Source organism: Amblyraja radiata, chromosome 16 (genome assembly GCF_010909765.2).
Source record: "Amblyraja radiata isolate CabotCenter1 chromosome 16, sAmbRad1.1.pri, whole genome shotgun sequence".
In the NCBI taxonomy this organism is placed as follows: Eukaryota; Metazoa; Chordata; class Chondrichthyes; order Rajiformes; family Rajidae; genus Amblyraja; species Amblyraja radiata.
Genome location: NC_045971.1, coordinates 24,925,945 through 24,948,972, shown reverse-complemented (window position 1 = coordinate 24,948,972; position 23,028 = coordinate 24,925,945). Strand labels below are relative to the sequence as shown.

The following is a 23,028-nucleotide window of genomic DNA, read 5'->3' as shown; positions in this document are numbered from 1 at the left end:
TATGGGCCAAACGTGGGCTGGTAGGACTAGTGTAGAGGGGGACCTGGGTCAGCATGGGCAAGTTGGCTGAAGGGCCTATTTCCATGCTGTATGACACTGAAAGATTGCCAAAACTCTTACCACCAAATCACTTGAAGGAAACCAAGGCGAGCGAGAGATTGAAAAAACAAAACGTAGAATATAAATTGGCATATAATGTATGATTTCTCCAGCACACTTTGCCTGGCTTAAGTTTAAACTATTGTCTTTCGAGTCAGAATGATGTGGATTTGAAACGGCTCAATTTCTTGGGCATTACAAGAGTGTCGCACTTTGGTGCAAATCCTGGAGCGTATTACACATAGCGTAAAATAGCACAATTGAAAGGGAACATTAAATAGCCTCATCAAACACATACCCTCCCCAATGAATTTCTGCACAAGTTCAGAGCCAGAAACGCGGATAAACGTGCAGTCAGTGTGATGGGCCACTGCTCTAGCTAACAGAGTCTTCCCAGTTCCTGGAGGTCCATACAGCAGCACACCCTGCAATACATCAATTCACAGAATTTAATGAGTTTTTTTCCCAATAAAATAAATTAGTTAACCACATCATCGAGAAAATAACATATATATACAAATTAGGAGCAGCCCCCCCCCCCCCCGAGCTTTTTCCTCAACGCGGCACAAGGTACAGAACTGATGCCATTTATAACATAGAAAATATAGTTAAGGCAACTCATTGCTGAGGGTGGCACAGTGGCACAGCTGGTGGAGCTGCTGCCTCACAGAGCCAGAGACCCAGGTTCGATCCTGACTTCAGGTGCTACCTGGGTGAAGTTTGCATGTTCTCCCCGTGCTCGCGTGGGTTTCCTCCGGGTGCTCCGGTATCCTCCCACAAGCCAAAGTTGTGCGGGTTCGCAGATTAACTGGCCTCTGTAAATGGCTCCTCGTGTAAAGGGGGTGGATGCGAAAGTGGGGTAACATAGAACTAGTGTGAACGGGTGATCGATGGTCAGCGTGGATTCGGTGGGCCGAAGGGCCTGTTTCCATGCTGTATTTCTAAACTAAACTGATCTGAAGTGCGAGCCAATAATATTCATACACAGGAAGCAGGACATGTCATGTTAAGATATGATTAACAATACATTTTCAGCTGTTAGCCCATTCCCACCGATTTACAGCATAGACTTGGGAAAGAAATTGCCTCTCGGGTTCTGAGCTGGTTTAGACCTAATGCTGGCACACCACCCTGGCCACGTTCCCATTTCACTCCTGCCATTGGGAAGACGATATAGGAGCCTGAAAACCGCAAGGTCCACGTTCAGGAGCAGCTTCTTCCCAACAAACATCAGACTAATAAACACTAGAACATCCAACTGAGACTAGGGGCATAGTTTTTGTCTTTTTATATACTGAATATAGTTTATATTCTAAAATTCCAAATGCAAGTAGCTTTTGGCTCTGTAGCCCTCGAACCAGTTTATTCAGTTTAAATAAACATGGCACTTTGTGAAATGCATAAATAAAATTGCATTTCCATGTATATATCTGTTGAGCTGCTGGAAGTGAGGATCCCATTGCTCCATTTCAGGGCATACGACAATAAAACATGCTTGATGGATCCAAGACTGCTGACTTCAAAGACTGAAGCAAATTCTTTTGCTGTAGTGAGATGTTTTGTTTATTTGTGGTTTTAGTTAGTTTTGTTTAAACATTTATTTTCAGTTATACTTTAATATAAATTATTACAATTTACTAAAGCTTATAAACACTTCTCCAGCTGTCAAAGGGGGGCAAGGACATTTCAGAGACTGGGCCTCTTCACAGTCCCATGGAGTGCCATCAGTGCTGGGGTCATATGAATGAGGAATGCTGTAGACCAAGGAAGCCGGTCTTGTACAACCAGCCTTATAAATATGGCAATGGGTGGAAATTATTGATTGAGGTTCAGGTCAAAACATGGGTTCAGATTCAATATCTTTGACAGGATACTTCTGCAGTTGTATAGGGCTCTGGTGAGACCACATCTGGAGTATTGTGTACAGTTTTGGTCTACTAATTTGAGGAAGGACATCCTTGTGATTGAGGCAGTGCAGCGCAGGTTCACGAGATTGATCCCTGGGATGGCGGGACTGTCATATGAGGGAAGATTGAAAAGACTAAGCTTGTATTCACTGGAGTTTAGAAGGATGAGGGGGTTTCTTATAGAAACATATACAATTATAAAAGGACTGGACAAGCTAGATGCAGGAAAATGTTCCCAATGTTGGGCGAGTCCAGAACCAGGGGCCAGTCTTAGAATGAAGGGGAAGTCATTTAAGACTGAGGTGAGAAATAGCTTTTTCACCCAGAGAGTTGTGAATTTGTGGAATTCCCTGCCACAGAGGGCAGTGGGGGCCAAGTCACTGGATGGATTTAAGAGAGAGTTAGATAGAGCTCTCGGGCCTAGTGGAATCAAGGGATATGGGGAGAAGGCAGGCACGGGTTATTGATTGGGGACAATCAGCCATGATCACAATGAATGGCGGTGCTGGCTCGAAGGGCCGAAGGGCCGAATGGCCTCCTCCTGCACCTATTTTCTATGTTTCTATGATACCATAGCCCTGCAAAATTGCTGCAGGCTCAGGAGAAACCTACTACAGGTAGTTCTGCTATAATGCAAGTTTCCACAGTGCTAATTGGATATAACACAAGTGGTGAATTAGGGAACACTCTTTGTACTATGTGGTCCAAATTGGTCATAACATAATTTTGATGGGGAAATGGAGAACCATTTGAAAGGTTCTTTGGAAATTGAGAAGCAGAAAACAAAAACTGTCTTGGGGGTGAAAAAATCTTTGCTAAATAAAACTGTTTCCTTCTAACCTCCCGTGGTAATCGGACACCATTATCTCTTAAGAACACAATCCGTCAATCGGCTTCATTGTAGATGGTCACTGAAACTGACAAGCAATTGTCAATTCCTTTCACTTGTGCGATGATAATCTATTAAACTATGTGACTTTGATTCCGCTGTGTGGGATGTTTATGTTAAAGTCTATCATGTGTTGTGTTCTTTTTTTATTCGTATGGCTGTAAGATGACCCAAACTTCACTGTACCAATTGGTGCATGTGACAATAAATGTCTCTTGAATCTTGATATACGGCCTTTAGTATCTTTAGCTTACAATAACAAAAACAAACTTATAGCTATTAAAAAGACCTTGAATTTTGTAAATGCTGCAGGGAAAATTAATTATTTTTTGTTGCTTATTATGGTATTTACAGATTACTATGTTTATGTTACTTGTAAAACAAATAACTTTTGAAAATAACTTTGATTTACAATAGGAATCTATCAAAAAGTTTGAAAAATAGTCCTGAAACCAAGTTTAAATTCTGACTTGAAAATCGCCTATTCTGTGGCCCAGTTAGGAGAGGAGAGCTATTACTAAAATTCCAAATGCAAGTAGCTTTTGGCTCTGTTGCCCTCGAACCAGTTTATTCAGTTTAAATAAACATGGCACTTTGTAAAATGCATAAATAAAATTTTGACTGACTTTATAAGGTTTCAATCTCCCATAGAATTCCTCGTCGATATACCATGCCCATCAATGGATACCTTACTGGAATATTATGATTTTCAAAAGACTTCTATTACAGAAGTGTTTTTTTGGTGGAGCTTGGTTGCTGATTGCTATTTGATGGTCATTTTGAGGTCTTTTAAATAAAAGTAGCTGAGAAGTGAGACGTGACTATAGAGCAGGAGCCGAACTGTCCCATAAATATCCAGAGTGGAATTGTACACAAAGTACTTGGACATTGTACAAATCTGTGGCCAGCCAATATTTTTCACATTAACTGGATCTCTTCAGAAATAAAAATCTCCGTTCAGATCAGTTTAATTTATTGTCACGTGTACCGAGATAGTGAAAAGCTTTTGTTGCCTGCTATTCAGTTAGCAGAAAGACAATACTTGATAACAATCGAGCCATTTACAGTGTATAGATACATGATAAGGGAATAACATTTAGTGCAAGGTAAAGCCAGCAAAGTCCAATCAAGGATAGTCCGAGGGTCACCAAAGAGGTAAATAGTAGGTCAACACTGCTCTACACTGCTTCACGCTGCATTTTAGCTGATTGCCGATACAATATCAGCAAAAACAAGTAGCTCGTCTGAAAACTGATGTTGAAACAAGGAACTGCAGATACTGATTTACAAATACACAGAGTGCTGGAGTAACTTAGTGGGTCAGGCAGCATCTCTGGAGAACATGGAAAGGTGACTTTTCGGGTCGGGATCTTTGTTTACACTGATATTCTATAAGATGAGATGACAAAAAAGACATTTAGTAGACTGAATATCCTAAGTGAATATTCCCTGAAAATTTCCAGCACATATTCCAAAAGAAAAATTACTTCTGAAACTAATTGTACTCATGAAAGATTTTAAATATGAAATTATAGAAAATGATAATCTTCATATTTAAGCAATGAAGTGGAGTCAAGGAAAGCATTCATGTCGTGGCCCAGTTTCCACCAATCTTTCCACCACTACGCACAAGTGGCGCAGTGGTAGAGTTGCTGCCTTGACAGCGAATGCAGCACCAGATACCCTGGTTCGATCCAGACTACGGATGCTGTCTTTGGGCATTTTTAAAGCAGAGTGATAGTTTCTTGATTAGTAAATAAGGGAAATGGCAGGAGAATGGGGATGAGAGGAAAAGATAGATCAGCCATAATTGAATGGCAGAGTAACGTCGATGGGCCGAATAGCCTAAATCTGCTCCTATGACTTATGAACACAGAAATATCAAAGCAAGTTATGGCATAAATTCCTAATTTAAAGTTTAGTGGTTGCCAAATTCAAACTGTTGCCTACAAAGTACTTCTTAGCTAACACAAGCTGGTCTGTTAATAAATTTAAAATCTAATATTGAGATTTAAAGTTCAAAATTATGTGAGGTATAACAAAAGGAAACAAAAAAAAGATAAAAGGGAAATGTGTACTTGCCTTCGGCTGAGCAATGCCAAGAGCTTCAAACAGTTCAGGATGCTTCACAGGCAGTTCAATAACCTCTTTGATCTCCTTGATTTGTTTGTCTAAGCCACCTATCATTTCATAGGTAGAATCCGGAACTTTCTCAACCATCATGAGAGACACCAGAGGGTCCACTTTGTTGGGCAAGATTTTGTGAAGCGTGTAGCTATCATTTCTCAATGCCACGCGACAGTTCGGAGTTACCTTTAAACGTAAATTAAGTTATAGCTATACAACACATAAATTAAGTTAAGCTGAACAACACAGTAAACCATCATGTACAGAAACAAAAGATGAAATTCTTGAAATTTTTCTTAAGAAAGTCTTGATAGGTGCATGGAAGTGAAGTGAATAGCGGGATATGGATCAAGAGCAGGTTTAACTTGGCATCATGTTCAGCACAAACATTGTGTGGCAAAAGGCCTGTTTCTGTGCTATACTGTGTTATGTTCTACTATGTAGAAGTATCTGTTAGCAAACATACTGCCAATATGAAATAGCTACATTCCAGACAGCAGGCTCAAATTTCATAAATTCATAAGTTCTAGGAGCAGAATTGGGCCATTTCGCCCATCAAGTCCACTCCGCCATTCAATCATGGCCGATTTATCTATCGCTCTCACCCCCATTCTCCTGCCTTCGTCCCATAACCCCTGACCCCCTCTCACTCAACTTGACCCTCTCTTATGTCTCTATAACAGTAACCTGGGCAGCCCTTTCTCCAGAAATGGCTGAACAGAAGACAGGATCATGCCTGCTGATTTGAAGAGGTTAGATTACATCTTAAATCTTTTAATATCAAATGATTTAGTCATGCAACATTATCTAAAAAATAATTTTAGCACTGATCCAGGTTTCGCCAATAAATTGAGTTAGAATCTCCCAATGCAAGTCAGACTTTCAAAGGATGGTTTAAGTCTATGAAAGATTGATTTTTATAAGACCCCAAAACATTCTCTGCATTTTGATAGCTAAGAACTTGACAATACATCAATTCTAATAAACCCACCATGCACTCCATCTACATTTTATATGCATTCTCCCTCACCCTCGACGATACACTATGTGAAATTCAAATCTCAAACAACATCTATTTGCAACATAATAAGGCTCAATAAAGGCATTTCAAAACTACTGAAAGTAATCAATCTAAACTTAGAACACTCATAAATCAACCTTTACAATTTCATTCAATAGATGACTGGGCATTGCTGCAACACGATATATATTCTGCACCCTGGTATTTTTCTCTTTGAACTAGCTGTTGTACGTGTATAAGACTTGATTATACTCATATGACTGGACAGCACACAAATAAAGCTCTGTATCTCACCAAAATTGACAATAATAAACCAATACCAACTAATCCGCATAGCTACAAGCAAACATATCTATTCCTGTTTAAAATAAAAATGACACACCGGCTCATCTATTGAGTATAGAACAATACAGCACAGGAGCTATTCTACATTTTCTTTGAACTTCATCTCTTTTGATCTCTTCCACTTCCTTATCTCTGTAACTCCCTCTCCCCTAACGCTCAGTCCGAAGTAGGTTCTTGACCCAAAACGTCACCTCTTCCTTCTATCCAGAGATGCTGCCTGTCCCGCTGAGTTACTCCAGTATTTTGTGTCTATCTATGGGAACATGCCCTTTGGTCCATGATGCCAGTGCCGGACATGCTTGGATAAACTCTTATCTGCTTGCACATGATCCATATCCATCCATTCCCTGCATATCCATGCACCTATCTAAAAGTCTCTTAAACCCACCATCAAATCTGCCTCCACCACCACAACTGGCAATGCGTTCCAGGCACATATCTGTGTACAAAAACCCTGCCGCACCGATTTTGCTATTTACAGAATTTGTCAAAACAAATCACATAGGAGAGGCATGACAAACTCATCTTCAACACAATTATTGGTAGGAGTATTATCATATTGAGAAGCATGTAATTAACCAATTTATAGCAATTTAGAACTCATGCTCTGTGGACAAGACGTTAAATTAGGGGGCATCTATATTATTTATTCCTTTGCACATTTAGAACATAAATGGTCTCTCTACATATTAAATAATAGGTTTTGCAGATCATTATTCTTTGAACCACGTAAGGCACGGTGCCAAAAATATTTAAAATAGGATTTCGAATGAATTAAACAAAATTATACTCTATTTTAAATCATGAATCATGTACCCTTGAAGTGTCTTCTAATCTCAATTAATGTCTTGATAGAATACTTTAAATCGATAATCACATTCAAATGCTTAGATTTGATGCTTAATTCACAAACATTTCTAGAGCAATATGTACACTGACATCAATCTGTTATTACAACTTACATCATTAATATCAATGTTCTTGTCAACATCCACAACAAATTTCCCCTCTGGATGAACCTAAAGAGGAAAACAAAATTCAAGATTAAGATCGGAATAAAGAAAAGCTTATCGAACTCCCCTGAACTTATTTACAAGCTTCTCTAAGCTCAAGCATATATGAATTAATCAGATGACATATAATAGCGAAGAAGAACGTCTTCACCAACCTTTAAGCATCAACCGTAAACTGCCACATAACGTTACTTTTTTAGTTTTAGTTTTAGAGATACAGCGTGGAAACCGGTTGGTCTGTCGACCCATCAGGTCCGTGCTGACCAGCGATCCCCATACGCTAGTTCTATCCTACAGACCAGAGGCAATTTATAGAATCCAATTATCCTCCAAAGCTGCACATCTTTGGAATGTGAGAGGAGACTGAAGCACCCGGAGAAAGCCCATGCGGTCACATGGAGATCACACAAATTCTGTACAGACAAGCATCAAGATTGTAGATTTCAAGTTCAATGCTCAGAGCTAAAAGCCCAATGTTTAAGCTTTATAACAGTACATGCTTTAGTTTCGTTTATAGATACAGTGCGGAAACGGGCCCTTCGGCCCCCCGAGTCCTCGCCAACCAGCAATCCCCGCATATTAACACTATCCTACACACACTAGGGATAAGTTACAATTTTACCAAAGCAAATTAACCTACAAACCTACACTTCTTTGGAGTGTGGGAGGAAACTGGAGATCCCAGGGAAAACCCACGGAGGTCACGGAGAGAACGTACAAACTCCGTACAGACAGCACCTGTGGTCAGAATCGAAACCGAATCTCTGGCACTGTAAGGCAGCAACTCTAACACTGCACTACAGTGCCTTCTACTGTTCCATAATCTATCCCCTTTATACCCTTCCACCATTTTATCTTCAGTTGGGCAACCTTCAATTGTTTTGTCTACGCACACAATAGTTCATCGTCCCCAAATTCCTCTACCTGGCTGCAAATTTCTGATCCATGATATATGTTATTACCTATTGCTCTACTTCCTTCAGAGTTTCAGATCTAGTTTACCTCTGGATATGCTCTTGGTATGAGTAAAATAGAAACCAAGTTGTTATTGGACAGTTAGATATTGAATAAGGTAAAACACTGTCTAGTTTTAACTTACTTTTAGGAGGTATAACACGCAACAAGTGCAAACTAAAATCGTTACACTTCATGAAGTAGCAAGCTATAGCTCCAGAAAGCTGGACTGCTTAGAATGTGTGTACTCTTCAAAACATGTTAAAAGGAAAATCAATTATTTAATAATTAATTGGATACTCTACACGCCACAAACAATTTAAAAGGTTGTGCACATTGCACTTGTTGGGGATTAAGACCATAAAACATAGGAGCAGAATTAGGCCATTCGCCCCTTCGAGTCTGATCCACCATTCGATCATGGCTGATCTATTTTTCCCTCTCAACCCCATTTTCCCTCCCAATCATTCACCTGCTGATTAATGCAATATTCCCACCATCACCCCCCCATCCTATTTCTGTTATTATCAAAGTTGAAATATTTCATTAAACAACCAAAGCTGTAATGTATTATAATAACCAGTCCTTCAAACAACTTGAATTATCTTTGGAGTCGTAACTTTGTGACAAGGAGATTGCGTTCCACTCCCTGACATGTTCGTGCTCACCACAATGAGTGTTGAAAAATAAAACAGAGCATAGGAAGCTGAGGTGTATTAACCGTTATGTGACAACCCTTTACCAGCACCCACAGCTGCAAAAAGAATGGGCAGTGAAGTCAGCAATGATAAACCAACAACGTGATAAATGAATGAGGGTGTAATCTTGATCGCTAAAAAAAAACCTGTTCAACAGCCAAAGGCAGACAAAGGCTGAATGTTTTGATGTAAAATCTACAGGCAATGTTAAGCAATCATCATTCTGGATATTATTGTAGCTAATGGATTCTGTGCAAGATATTCCTGGAATCACGTTGGTTTTAAATTCCACATGTTCAAGGGCAAGCACCATTCAATGGAAAATTACACATCCTGAGCAGCATTGAAGTTGGATATTAAAACAGGGAAAATAGCGACATCCTTCCAAATGAAGCAATTTCATATAGATCTTGAAAATTAGAATATCTTAACCATGAAAGCTATTGGAAATATGTGTTCTATTATAAAAAAGGTCTCAAAATTCAACTCCATTATAAAATGGATTTAGGGAAATAAAGTCAGATCTTAATCTTGCTTCCTACCTCTGCTCTCTGCCACACATTAATAATTTTGCAATTGAAAAATCATAAAAGTCGCACCACGTATGTCATTAATGTACTGTTACTTCACATTAATTATATTTTAGCCAAGTGAAGTCTTTCTTCCCCTTTGTTACCAGCTAGAAAGCAGCAGGAGCATCCTTTAAAAGACTGCCCTTTAATTCTGAGGCTTTGACCTCTGGTCTTAGACTCTCCCACCAGTGGAAACATCCTTTCCACATCCACTCTATCTATGCCTTTCATTTTTCTGTAAGTTTCAATGAGGTCCCCCCTCAACCTTCTAAACTCCAGCGAGTAGAGGCCCATCATATGATGATATCATATTATCAGATGCTAAACCACTCTTTTGTGGAATCCTTTGCAACATTCATGTTATCAGATCTTTCCAGGTCAGTATAAATATTAGATTCTGTGCCCCTTCGAAAATAAACAGCAGAATTACCTTGACGAGCACCTTCTTCTTGTCCATGGCTCGAACCACCTCTCCTACATAAGACCCCTGCTCCTGTAATAACTGTAGTTCTTCCCGCAACATGCGCACTACGAAACATTTAGAATTGAATTAGTTCAAAATTTAGTAATTGTGTAAGAATTATGTTTTAGATTAAATCCATTTTATAGACGCACTAGAAATAGAGAATAAAAATGAAACAGCTTTATGGAAGGACGCTAATCCCTAGATTTAAATAGTCATGGCTACCGGAGCACTATATCACATCATCCAAACCTCTCGCAAAATTTAGTATGTTATGCTGAACTATCTCCCATGTGAATTCTGCTGAATAATTAAGCACAGAATATAGGTTCTACTGTTGGCATTGCTGTTTACTCACTACTAAATTAGATAATTCCATCTTAATAACAAAATACAGGGCTGAAACCAAACTAATAATAATTACAAAAATTAATAATTAAATCAAAGACCATAATCTTGTCCACATTTCTTTAACACAACACTATTACATGCAAAAACAAAATGAAACTGTGTGGGTGTATTTAAAAGGGAATCAAAATTCAATGGAAAGAGGCCAACAGATGAGTAATACCATGTGGACCAACTTTATTTACTACTTACAAAGTTAGTGTACCAAGCACAATTTGTACCCTGCTGTATTTGTCGCAACTACTGTAAAATGCTATATAATGGACACCATTACTCCATGTCAAGAAATCACTTTGCAGTACTGATAGACAAATGATCCCAAATTCAGATACAAAAGAAAATGCACTGACATGAGAGATAGAGCACAATGCAAGCTCAAGTGACCTAAGTGCCTCCACATAGAATACCACTCAATAGCAATATTAATAATTACCTTTGGCATTAAGTTCATTTCTTTGAGCCTGCAGACGTCGGAGATTCTGACTCTTGTCATTAACAATGAGCTATGAGTGAGAAGAAGAAGAAAAAAAAAATCTTAGAATATTCCTATTTTCATGAAATGGTACCGATTTACATGCTGTACTGGATGCTCATTAACATGTTCAGGAGTCGTGTATTAGGATTATTTGGTCATCAATAATTTGTAAGGACCAATGTTCTCAAGGATCACACTACTGGGAGGGTCTAGGACCAGAGGGACATATCCTCAGACTAAAAGGACATACCATTATAAAGGAGTTGAGGAGGAATTTCTGTAGTCAGTGGGTGGTGAATCTGTGGAATCATTGCCACGGAAGGCTGTGGAGGCCAAGTCAATGGATATTTTCAAGGAGGTGTGATAGATTCTTGATTAGTACGGGTTTCAGGTGTAATGGGGAGTAGGCATGAGAATGGGGTTGAGAGGGAAAGATAGATCAGCCATGATTGAATGGTGGAGTAGACTTGATGGGCCGAATGGCCTAACTCTGCTCCTATAACTTATGAACTTACCCAGCCACTAACAGTCTAAAGAGTATTGTGAAAACCATTGCATACAGTCTTCATCAATAGGGAAATGATTTCCTAGAAATCCTCTAGTTATAATCAAGAATCCAATGTGTAAACACACTAAAGACGACAGCATCAACAATGAATGAATTATTGGTAAATATTCAAAAAGTAATTTCATAATTTTTGAGGCAACTAATTACTGGAACACATGATGGAATGAGTTGATTGATACAAATACATCGATAGATGCTCCTGAACACATCATCAGTGATGTAACCTGGGGTCATTGGGTGTTTCGGGTCTTTCAACATCAGACACCCTCACCCAGGCGACCCAGCCGTGGTTGATCAGACCACGACTTGTGTTCAGGTGGCATTCGCTCCTCTCCATGGACCTCCTCTCCTGATCCAGAGCCATCTTGAGGCCTTCTCCGCTGCCTTTGTGGTGTTCTTGATGGCCTTTCTCCTCGCCACTCCGTTTATCCAGCGTCAGTTTTTCCAGCTTTTTTTTATTTTTTAGTATGTTTTAAAGTGTGTATTTTGTGTTTCTTCGTGTGTTTTGTGTGGGGGGTGGCGTGGGGGGGTGAGGGGGAAACCGCTTCGGTGGCCTCCTCCACGGAGAGGCGACTTTTTCCAGGTCGCCTCCCCCGTGGCCTAACATCAAGGATCGACGCGGCCTTTCCCGGAGACACGCCCGGGGCTTCAGCGGCGGGCGCAGCGTGTACTCTCGGCGTGGAGCGGGCGACCCTCGCTGGGGCTCGCTGGAGGGGAGCGCTCCGTTTCGCTGGCCCGGGGCAGCCGGCAGCCTGAAGTCGCAGCCTGAAGCCGCGGTCTGCAGAGCTCCAGCTGGTGCGGCGTCTACAGCCCGGGATCTCACGTTGGGGACCCGGGGGAAGAAGAAGCCATCACTGCCGGCCCGCGGCCAACTTCTACCGCGGGTCCGGCATGGACTTACCATCACCCCGGCCCTGCAGTCTACGGTGCTTCTGGCTGCGGCGGGGACTTTAAATCTCGACCGCCGGCCTGCGGCCTACAACAATCTAAAGCCGCGGTCTCCGGTGAAGAAGAGCCGATCCTGGACTGACTGGACTCTGGTCCTGTACACGGGGGGGAAATGGAGGAGGACTGGCCAAATTTTTGTGCCTTCCACCAGTGATGAATGCTGTGGTGGATGTTTGTGTTACAGTTTTATTGTGTGTTCTTTATTATTGTACTGCTGCTGACAACATTCAAATTTCCACCAACCCTGGTTGTGTGGCAATAAATTATATCTATCTATCTATCTATCTATCTATCTATCTTATGCCCAGTGCACTCAAGGCTTTGTAGAGCGATTGCCCTGCAAAACCTCTGCAGCCAACCTCGATGGGCATACACCTTGCCTTCCAGTCCTGCTTGCGGCAGTCTATGACCAGTTCTTCATATTTGGCCATCTTCCTCTCGTGGGCTTCCTCCAGCCGGTCCTCCCACGGCACAGTCAATTCCAACAAGACGATGTTTTTGGTCGCCTCTGAGACCAGGAGGATATCTGGCCTCAGGGTGGTCGTGGCAATGTGCTGTGGGAACTTCAGCTGTTTCACCAGGTCTACGGAAAGCTGCCAGTCTTGCGCAGTCGCCAGGATTCCTGACGGATTCCTGGCTGCTGTGGTTCTTGGCAGCTGCACTCCGGCCTTCACGAAGGTGATCATCTGGGTGGTGGGGCGTTCTCGTCTGCAGCTGCTGATTCCCATGCTGATGGCTTCTGCAATGGGTTTGAGAACCTGGTCGTGACGCCATGTGTACCGGCCCTGCCCAAGAGCCTTTGGGCAACAGCTCAGGATGTGCTCCAACGTCCCCTTGCCTGAGCATTGCGGGCAATCTGGAGATTCCGCTTTGCCCCAGATGAAGAGGTTCGATGGGCTGGGCAGAACATCATACACTGCCTGGACCAGGAACTTGATGCGCTGTGGTTCAGCCTGCCATAGTTCAGTCCATGTGACTTTTCGGTCCATGGCCTGCTCCCACCTTGTCCAGGCCCCCTGCTGCCTCAATCCAACTGCTCTGGTACACCTCTCCTCCACAACTGCCCTCACTTCCTCCTGGACCAGCCTGCACCTCACCTTCCCCTTGGCCTTGTCAAACTGGGGAGATGGGAAGATTCCCAGGCCTGCTCTTCCCCGAGACACTGCTCCCACCAGGACTCTGTGGCGTATCCGGGACTCTGCAGTATTTCTGATGAGCATCAATATACTAATTTTATTGACTTTTGCATAAATAAATTTCTACATATTTGAAAATCTATCACACTGGGAATATGGACATTACACTTACAAAGGCCATTATCAAAATGAAAAATAAATCATAATGTGCTATACCACTGGACTAAAACTATACACATTTTGTGCCTTAATTATATCAAGTAAAATGTAGTCTACAACAAATTTACACAAGTTACTTTGTTATTCCTCGATTCTGCAAATAACAAATATATAAAGATACTTCTCTCTTCAAACGTCATACAAGTCTGGTTATATCATTATAAATCACCTGAAGTTCTTCTATCTTTGATAGATAATATTGGCGGAGGCCTGTCCCTCCCTTTCCTTCTTCCACATCCATCTAAAACCAAAGTACAGACAAAATTACCAAAAATCGAGAGAATAAGAAGATGCAAGAGCAAGAAAGGTTCCACAAGTTACTGATGGTGGTGCAGATGATCTTGAAAACATTTCAGAGTTCTGTACATTAAAGTATAGATTAACTATTCTTGAGTTTGCAAACATGGCTAAAGAAATAATTCAAAAGCTTTTTGCGCAAATTAGCCGAGAAGAGCAGAACTTGGGTAAACAAGATCATAGGGCTGGAAGAATAACAATGTTGGGAGTGTCGCTACAGAAAGTGACCGGAGGGCTGTGCGTTCAGAGGGGGTGAGATTCCAATCTAGAATCTGAAGAAGTGGCACGACATGAAACATATGTATGTTCTCCAGAGATGCTGCCTGACCCGCTGAGTTACTCCAGCACTTTGATTTCTAGGCCAAGTTGCACATACCACCAAAAGGGAATAGAACTTTTAGTGTCAAGCAAGAAAAAAATGAGGAAAGCTATAAATGTGCACATTCGTTCTTGGCCATTTTGTAACTTTTATCTGATATTTAAAAAGAAAAAGAAAAGTTCCCGCTTCCAAACTTGAGCCAACAACAGAATAGTAGCAATTCCTTGCACCTTTATTTCCATTTTTCTCCCCAATCATAAAATCTTCTTTCAAACTTTAAGTCTAGGTTCAAACACTCTCTGAGCTGGATCAAAACGTGCAGGGTTCAAAACTGATTATCTACATTTTTTTTAAATTCTGTACAAAGACAAGAATGAACACTGCCTCCAACTAAAAATATATTCTAAAAGTACCATCAATTGCAATATAAATATAGTTATCCACAAAGACCTAATATTTAGATCACTTAGAGCAGCTTTCTGACTTCGAACTGCAACACAATATATAGCTGATAGTTTAGTTTCTTGTCATAGTATCGAGGTACAGTGAAGAACCTTTTTTTGTTGTTGCATGCTATCCTGGCAGCGAAAGGACTATACATGATTACAACCAAACCGTCCAATGTGTACAAAGGGAAAAACATTTAATGCAAAATAAAGTCCGGTCCAGTATAAAAGATAAACTGAGGGTCTCCAATGTTGTAGATCAGGGCCGCTCTCTAGTTGGTGATGGGATGGTTCAGTTGCCTGTGCAATATTGAATTAAAAGGATCACAAATTGCAACTGTCACCAAATTTCTATCATCCAAGGTTTTTCTAAACTAATATCAAAACAGCACATCTGCAGGGAATTCAAGCTAGATAAGTAGCTTAATAATACATGTGGAGCTACTAACTCCAATCTAGCTGTTAAAAGCAATAATCTCGAAATGCTGTACTCGTCACTATTTTAAGAGATAATTCAATTTAAAAAGGAGGAAACCACAATGTTCAACTGTAGTAAAAGCTCATATTTACAAATGTTAATTAAATGAAAACAAATGTGTTGGAATAAAACTTACCCTCATGGTGCAGGAGATTGATGGCTAATATCCACAGGAAATAATTTTCTGTACAATTATAGTTGTCAAGCCAGCAAAATAATATCTGGAAATTTCAAAAGAAATAAAATATTACTTGCATTACAATTACAATCACGTTTTTCAAGAAGAGAACCAGCCAATATGACAGTATGACAGTTTTATAATTGAATGCACAGGATATAATTGTGTGAAATGACGGTTCCAGTTCAGACTACACTGAATACCTCTGGAGCTATCAAAGGCATTTTCAGTGTTAAAAGGGAGCAGTACTAATCCAAATAGCTGTGGCTACAACTATATACATAAAACCTCCAAGATTAATTACGCACCATCCAAAATGGTTATCAGTTTCAACACAGGATAGGTTCCCACAATGTAGAAACAAAGAACTGCAGATTCTGGTTAATACTCAAAAGGACACAAAGTCAGCAGGTCAGTCAAGCATCTCTGGAGAATATTGATGGGCGATGTTTCGGGTCTGGACCCTTCTGCAGTCTAACCCGAAACGCCACCTATCCATGTTCCCCAGCGATGCTGCCTGACTTGCTGACTTACTCCATTTATTAAGGTTGTTTATCCCCAAACTGCAGAATTCAGGAGGAATACGTTATAAAATGTTTTTGTAAGTCATGAGAGAACGGGGATTTTCCTCCTCCATGCCATCCAACTAAATAAAGTACACAGACTTCAGATCACATCAGATCAGGTTAGTTTATTGTCATACACATTACGGTACATTGAAATTCCTTGTCTGCAGGAAGCTTGTACAGTAACACCATACACGGTAATGCTAGACATCACAAGAAGTATAATTACAAATGCAAAACAGCAAACAGTACAGCGATTGTGGAGCAATCTGGAGTAGTGCATTATTTAAAAAATTGAAGTTCAATAACGAAGTAAGTGAATTAGTTAGAAGTGAATTATGAACAAAAGTTCATGGCAGCACTTCTGGGAGGTGGGGGTGAAGAGGTGGTTGGTTCGGGAGTCAGTCTACAATGGGGAAAAGATGTTGTTCTTAATTCTGTATGTTCGAACTTTCAAACTCCTGTATCTTGTCCCAGAAGGTGGAAGAGAGAAAAGGGAAATGTCTGAGCGGCAGGCATCTTTGATGATGCTTACAGCCTTCCAGGTGCAACGCACTATAAAGATGGCATGGATGGTAGGAAGTGACACTCCTTGATGGACAAGCCGACATTCACCACTCTGCAGGTTTAGGTGATCAAGAGCAGGGCAGTTGCCACACCCAGCTGAGATACATCCCATCAGAATACTGTCTCTGACACACAAGTAGAAGTTTGCGACACACCTCATGGACATGCCAAACCATCTCAGAACCTGAAGTACATAAGGCGATGCATTTTCTTGATCACCACAGGACCAGGTTAGGTTACCTGTTATATGAACCTGGGAACTTGAAGCTGCCAAGTACCTCTACAGCAACTTTGTTGAGGAGAATTAGATTGGGTTCCCCCACCCTCCAAACTTCCTTCAGTCAACAATCACGGGCGGCACGGCAGCGTTTGAGTTGCTGCCTTACAGCACTTGCAGCGCCTGAGACCCAAGTTCAATCCCAACCTCAGGTGCTATCTGTACGGAGTTTGTACGTTCTCCCCGTGACCACGTGGGTTTTCTCCGAGATCTTCGGTTTCCTCCCACACTCCAAAGACGTACAAGTTGTAGGTTGAAGATAGACACAGATTGCTGGAATAACTCAGCGGAACAGGCAGCATCTCTGGAGAGAAGGAAATGTGACGTTTCGGTCGAGACCCTTCTTCAGAGTCTGAAAGGTCTCGACCCGAAACGTCATCAATTTCGGTTTGGTTTTGGTTTGTAGGTCCATGATGATATTCAGGCCCTTCCATGGTCACATGGCTTCCACTTGATTGAATTGAGCCTTCATTCTCTCTTAGCATCTCTGAGTCTTACACAGATCATACTTGGCCTTCTTGTACAGTAGTCATCTTTCTTGAAATCGTCAAATCTGGACTTTAACAGAGAGCGAATCTCCCAATTCATCCAAGGTTTCTGGTTAGGATAAACCCTAATCATCTTTGTCGGAATGCAGCTATTAATGTATTTCCTGATGGAACAGGTGATGACAGAGGTATACACATTCACGCTGGATAAAGTGGGCTTGAACATGTTCTCGTCTGCTGACTCAAGGCATTCCTGAAGTAAACAGTCTCCATAGATCACTGCTTTATTACTCTTCCTTTGGTTCCTCGTAATTCAGCCAGTGCATGAGCCAATAGGAGCAGCACTATCCGATGATCAGACTGGCCAAAATGAGAGCTAGGAATGGATTGATAGGCATAGTTGAAGTGAGTGGTGTGGCAGTGATCCAGAGCAGTGATTCCCAACCTGGGGCCATGGCAAATCTCAGGGGGGCCACAGAAAATTTTGGGGATTTAGGGGGCCACAGGTTCAATGAAGGGGGCCACCTTTTTCCCGCTAATAATGTCAAGGGGGGCCACAGAAAAATTTAAGAATTAAAGGGGGCCATGAGCTAAAAAAAGATTGGGAACCACTGATCTAGAGTCAGCTCCCTGCAAAGGGCAGAAGACACGCTGTTGATATTTTGGGAGTACATTCCTGAAATTTGCTTGATTGAATTTGCCAACGATGATGAATAGGCCATTAGGGTTTACTCTCTCAAGAGAGTTGACAACCAAATATCATTCAGTACTATCTTGAAGGTTCTGTACCTTTTCATGCCTCTAGTTTCTCTCTCCCCTGACTGTCAGAAGAAGGGTCTTGATCCGAAATGTCACCAATTCCTCATCTCCAGAGATGCTGCCTGACCCGCTGAGTTACTCCAGCATTTTGTGTCCATCTTGATGTCGACAGGGAGGCTATGTAGTCTGCCAACAAGATAAATTGCCTCTGTGGGTAAAGGGGATGGCGTTTTATGATCAGCTATTCCTGGCCATTGGAGCCGAATTGAGCAAAGACCGTCACATCAGTGCACCAGGAAGCATTGATCATAAAGAAGGCATCAGGCCTTTCCCCGCACTTGAGGATTAGATACAGCCCATACGATGCATCGATAACCCCCAGGCTTGTGTAGCAGAGTCAGGGATGAGCCATGTTTCAGTGAAACAAAGAGCTCAGCCCTGATATCTCTTTGAAACAGCAGCTTTGTCCTGAGCTATTTTCATGTTTTTTCAAACAACTAAACATTAGCTAGAAGTATATTGGGAAGTGGGAGATGAATAAAGAATTGAAAGAACATGGGCAACATTCAACTGAAGGGTTCTGAAATCGCGTGACAGTAACGTGGGTATAGTCTTCACTGCTGTCTTCAACATCTCAGTTCCACAGCCTACTGTCCCGATCTGCTTCAAGGAATCCTCCATCATTCTAGAAACGTAGGTGGCATGGTGGTGCAGCAGTTGAGTTACTGCCTTACAGCGCCAGGGATCCGGGTTTGATACCAACTACGGGTGCTGCCTGTACAGAGTTTGGACGTTCTCCCAGTGATTGTGTGGGTTTTCCCCGGGTTCTCTGGTTCCTTCCACTCCAAAGACATACAGCTTTGTAGGCTAATTAGCTTGATAAAATTGTAAATTATCCCGAGCGTGTAGGAAAGTGTTAGTGTCCGGGGATCGCTGGTCAGCATGGACTCGATGGGCCGAAGGCTAATTTCTGCACTGTATCTCAAAACTAAACAAGAAAAAGGTTTAGTGGCCTGTTTCAACAACTACAGCCCAGTAGCTCTAACAATGACCACAATGCAATGGCATAATTATCAATTCACACGTTAAAACACATAAATATATATATATTGCTTTATATTAGATCTGGTGCAACACATTTATCTCAATCAATAACTGCACAATTAAGCGGAAAGCCAGTGGCAATTCAGAAGAGTCTGAAGAAGGGTCTCGACTTGAAACATCACCCATTCCTTCTCTCCAGAGATGCTGCCTGTCCCGCTGAGTTCCTCCAGCTTTTTGTGTCTATCTTATTGATTTAAGTAGTTTGGTACTATTCTAGCCAAAGCTTAATTATATCTCTGAGTAAAATAATCAAAAAACGGCCCTCCCAATCACTTGGGATAACTCTCAATTGAACTGACCTCTACAGACCAAGAGGCTGCAGATTTAATTAGTGCAACGCAGAGATAGGCAATTAATTTAAGGTACACAAAAATGCTGGAGAAACTCAGCGGGTGCAGCAGCATCTATGGAGCGAAGGAAATAGGCAACGTTGCCTATTTCCTTCGCTCCATAGATGCTGCTGCACCCGCTGAGTTTCTCCAGCATTTTTGTGTACCTTCGATTTTCCAGCATCTGCAGTTCTTTCTTAAACTCTTAGGCAATTAGTTTAGTTTTGTTGAGAGATACAGCACAGAAACAGGTCCTTCGGGCCACTGAGTCCATGCCGACCAGCAATCCTCGTACATTAGCACTATCCTACATACTATGGACAATTTACAATTTTTTACCGAAGCCAATTAACTTAAGAAACCTGTACTCATTTGGAATTTGGGAGGAAACCGGAGCACCCAGAGAATTTCCGTACGGACAACACCAGTAGTCAGGATCGAACCCGGGTCTCTGTTGCTGTAAGGCAGCAACTCTACCGCCGCGGAACCGTGCCACCCTACTTTATTGCAAAATCAGTTTCGACAATTATCAGTTTGGAAGAGGCAAACGAGGTGAGGCCAGGTAGATTATCAAGCGGTTTTCAGGCAAATTAGGCATGGTTCGTAGTTAAACAAGAAAACATTGAATGACCCAGCTCTCTTTTAAAAACTGGAGACAGGCAAACTAACAAAAGTAAGAGATGCTACACGTGTCGCTTTACCTCCCCCATCGACTCCATTCAAGGACCCAAGCAGTCGTTCCAGGTGCGACAGAGGTTTACCTGCACCTCCTCCAACCTCATCTATTGCATCCGCTCCTCTAGATGTCAGCTGATCTACATCAGTGAGACCAAGCGTAGGCTCGGCGATCGTTTCGCCGAACACCTCCGCTCGGTCCGCATTAACCAACCTGATCTCCCTGTGGCTCAACACTTCAACTCCCCCTCCCATTCTGAATCCGAACTTTCTGTCCTGGGCCTCCTCCATTGCCAGAGTGAGCACGACCGGAAGCTGGAAGAGCAGCACCTCATGTTCCGCTTGGGCAGTCTGCATCCCGGTGGCCTGAACATTGACTTCTCCAATTTCCGGTAGCCCTTGCTGTCTCCTCCCCTTCTCAGCTCTCCCTCAGACCTCTGGCTCCTCCTCTTCCTGCCCCCCCCCCCCGCCCCACCCTGCATCAGTCTGAAGAAGGCCTCTTTCCTTCGCTCCATAGATGCTGCCGTACCCGCTGAGTTTCACCAGCAATTTTGTCTACCTAACAAAAGTAATTTCAGGAAAGAATATTGGAAAAAATCACGGCAGTGACAATGCAGTGACAATGTACACATACAAGGTGTTTATGAATATTTATTAAACCCTCTTGCAATGAATGCTCCCAAACTCAAATCCTCTCGCAATGAAAGTCAAGTGAAGTCAATGTGTGTCGAGGGTCCAACCCAGTTGTCCTCTAATTCCAATTCCCTTGGCACACTTGTGGTGATTGACAGACACAATGTTAAGCACTCTTTCCATCTTGGAAACAGAAAATATTTATAAAGATAGACACAGAATGTTGGAGTAACTCAGCGGGTTAGGCAGCATCTCCAGAGAAGACTGGGTGACATTTCGGGTCGAGACCCATCTGTGGAAGGGTCTTGACCCGAAACGTCACCCATTCCTTGTCTCCAGAGATGTTGCCTGGCCCCCTGAGTTACTCCAGCATTTTAGTGTCAGAGAGTGATAGTGCGGAAACAGGCCCTTCGGCCCAACTTGCCCACACCGGCCTGCATGTCCCAGCTACACTTGGCCCACCTGCCTGCGTTTGGTCCATATCCCTCCAAATCTGTCCTATCCATGTACCTGTCTAAATGTTTCTTAAACAATGGGATAGTCCCTGCCTCAACGACCTCCTCTAGCAGCTTGTTCCATGCACCCACCATCCTTTGTGTGAAAACGTTAACCCTCAAATTCCTGTTTAATCTTGCCCCCTTCACCTTAAACCCTTGTGTGTCTATCTTAGGTGTAAACCATCATCTACAGTTCCTTCTTACATATTTATAACATTGGAATATAGAAATATTAAAAAAAACAGGTGCAGGAGTAGGCCATTCGGCCCTTTGAGCCAGCACCGCCATTCAAAAATATGATCATGGCTGATCATCTAAACTCAGTACCCAGTTCCTGCTTTTTCCCCCCATATCCCTTGATTCCTTTAGCCCTGAGCTAAATCTAGTTTTCTCTTAGTACTTACTACTCTAACGGTACTTAGGCCACACTGGGAAGGATAATATCACAGGGGGATGTGCCAGCAGCAGAGGTTAAATACAAGAGGGAGACAGACAGAGAAACAGATGCCCAGGGCGCTGGACTTTGGGGATGAGCAGCTAAGCTTTAAACTGTACCTCGGTCCACATGACGATAAACTAAACCGATGAGCATTTGGACCACAGGGAGACAGAATGGAGGCTCGGAGAAGGGGAATAATTATGTGGCGATGAGCTGCAGGGACGAGGGGGGAGAGAGACCGGGCCATGGGGAGAGAGACCGGGCCACTGGGCCCGGGGAACAGGACGAGCCTGTGTTGCGGCCTCTCCCAGCCGCCTGCCAACTCCAGCTCGAGGACCGAGGCCCTCACCGACCGCCGGGTGAAGTCGCGCCCGCCCCTCGGTGCCGCAGCCTGGGGTAGGCCCGGGCCTGAGCTCCAGGTGCAAGTCATGGCCGCTCCGGTATAGCTGGCGCCGGGACCGGCCGCTCCCGTCCTCTCCTTCCCTCCACCGGACCCCACCTCACTAACCCCGACATTATCCCCGATCCCGCCCGCGGGCCCGGACCCTCGACCCTCCACTCACCCCGAACTCGGGCTCCGCCACCCGGTCGCCGTCTTAAAGCGACACCGGCCCGCGGGAACGCGCGTCTTAAAGCGGGACCGGCCCGCGGGAACGCGCGTCTTAAAGCGGGACTGGTCCGCGGGAACGCGTGTCTTAAAGCGGGGACGCGTTCATCAATGAGATGCGTCTTAAAGCAGGACCAACAATAGACAATAGGTGCAAGTAGATAAAAGTGTTGGAGAAACTTAGCGGGTGCAGCAGCATCTATGGAGTGAAGGAAATAGGTAACGTTTCGGGCCGAAACCTCTTCTTCAGTTCTCATAGACTGATGTACAAGGACCCCCAGATCCCGTTGTACTTCCCCATTTCCCAACTTGACGCCATTTAGATAGTAACCTGCCTTCCTGTTTTTGCTACCAAAGTGGATAACCTCACATTTATCCGCATTAAACTTCATCTGCCATGCATCTGCCCACTCCCCCAACCTGTCCAAGTCACCCTGCATTCTCATAACACAATGCGGGCAGCAAAGAATGACAAACGTGGTCATAGAGTCCTACAGTACCGAAAGGCTCTCTAGCCCAACTCGTCC

At 42.8% G+C, this 23,028-nt stretch overlaps 1 protein-coding gene across 1 annotated transcript in view; it reads right to left on the bottom strand.

Annotated features, from left to right (window-relative positions):
* Positions 1-22,577, bottom strand: part of LOC116982063 (26S proteasome regulatory subunit 8) — a 30,806-nt gene extending 8,229 nt beyond the window's left edge. Inside the window, exons 1-8 of the mRNA XM_033035348.1 lie at positions 22,458-22,577; positions 15,519-15,603; positions 14,012-14,083; positions 10,930-10,999; positions 10,056-10,153; positions 7,351-7,407; positions 4,978-5,208; positions 398-524 (exon numbers count right to left, since the gene is read on the bottom strand). Of these exons, the coding sequence (XP_032891239.1) occupies positions 398-524; positions 4,978-5,208; positions 7,351-7,407; positions 10,056-10,153; positions 10,930-10,999; positions 14,012-14,083; positions 15,519-15,524 (661 nt within the window). The 5' untranslated portion in view covers positions 15,525-15,603; positions 22,458-22,577. The remainder of the gene's footprint in view (positions 1-397; positions 525-4,977; positions 5,209-7,350; positions 7,408-10,055; positions 10,154-10,929; positions 11,000-14,011; positions 14,084-15,518; positions 15,604-22,457) is intronic.
* Positions 22,578-23,028: the final 451 nt, after the last annotated feature.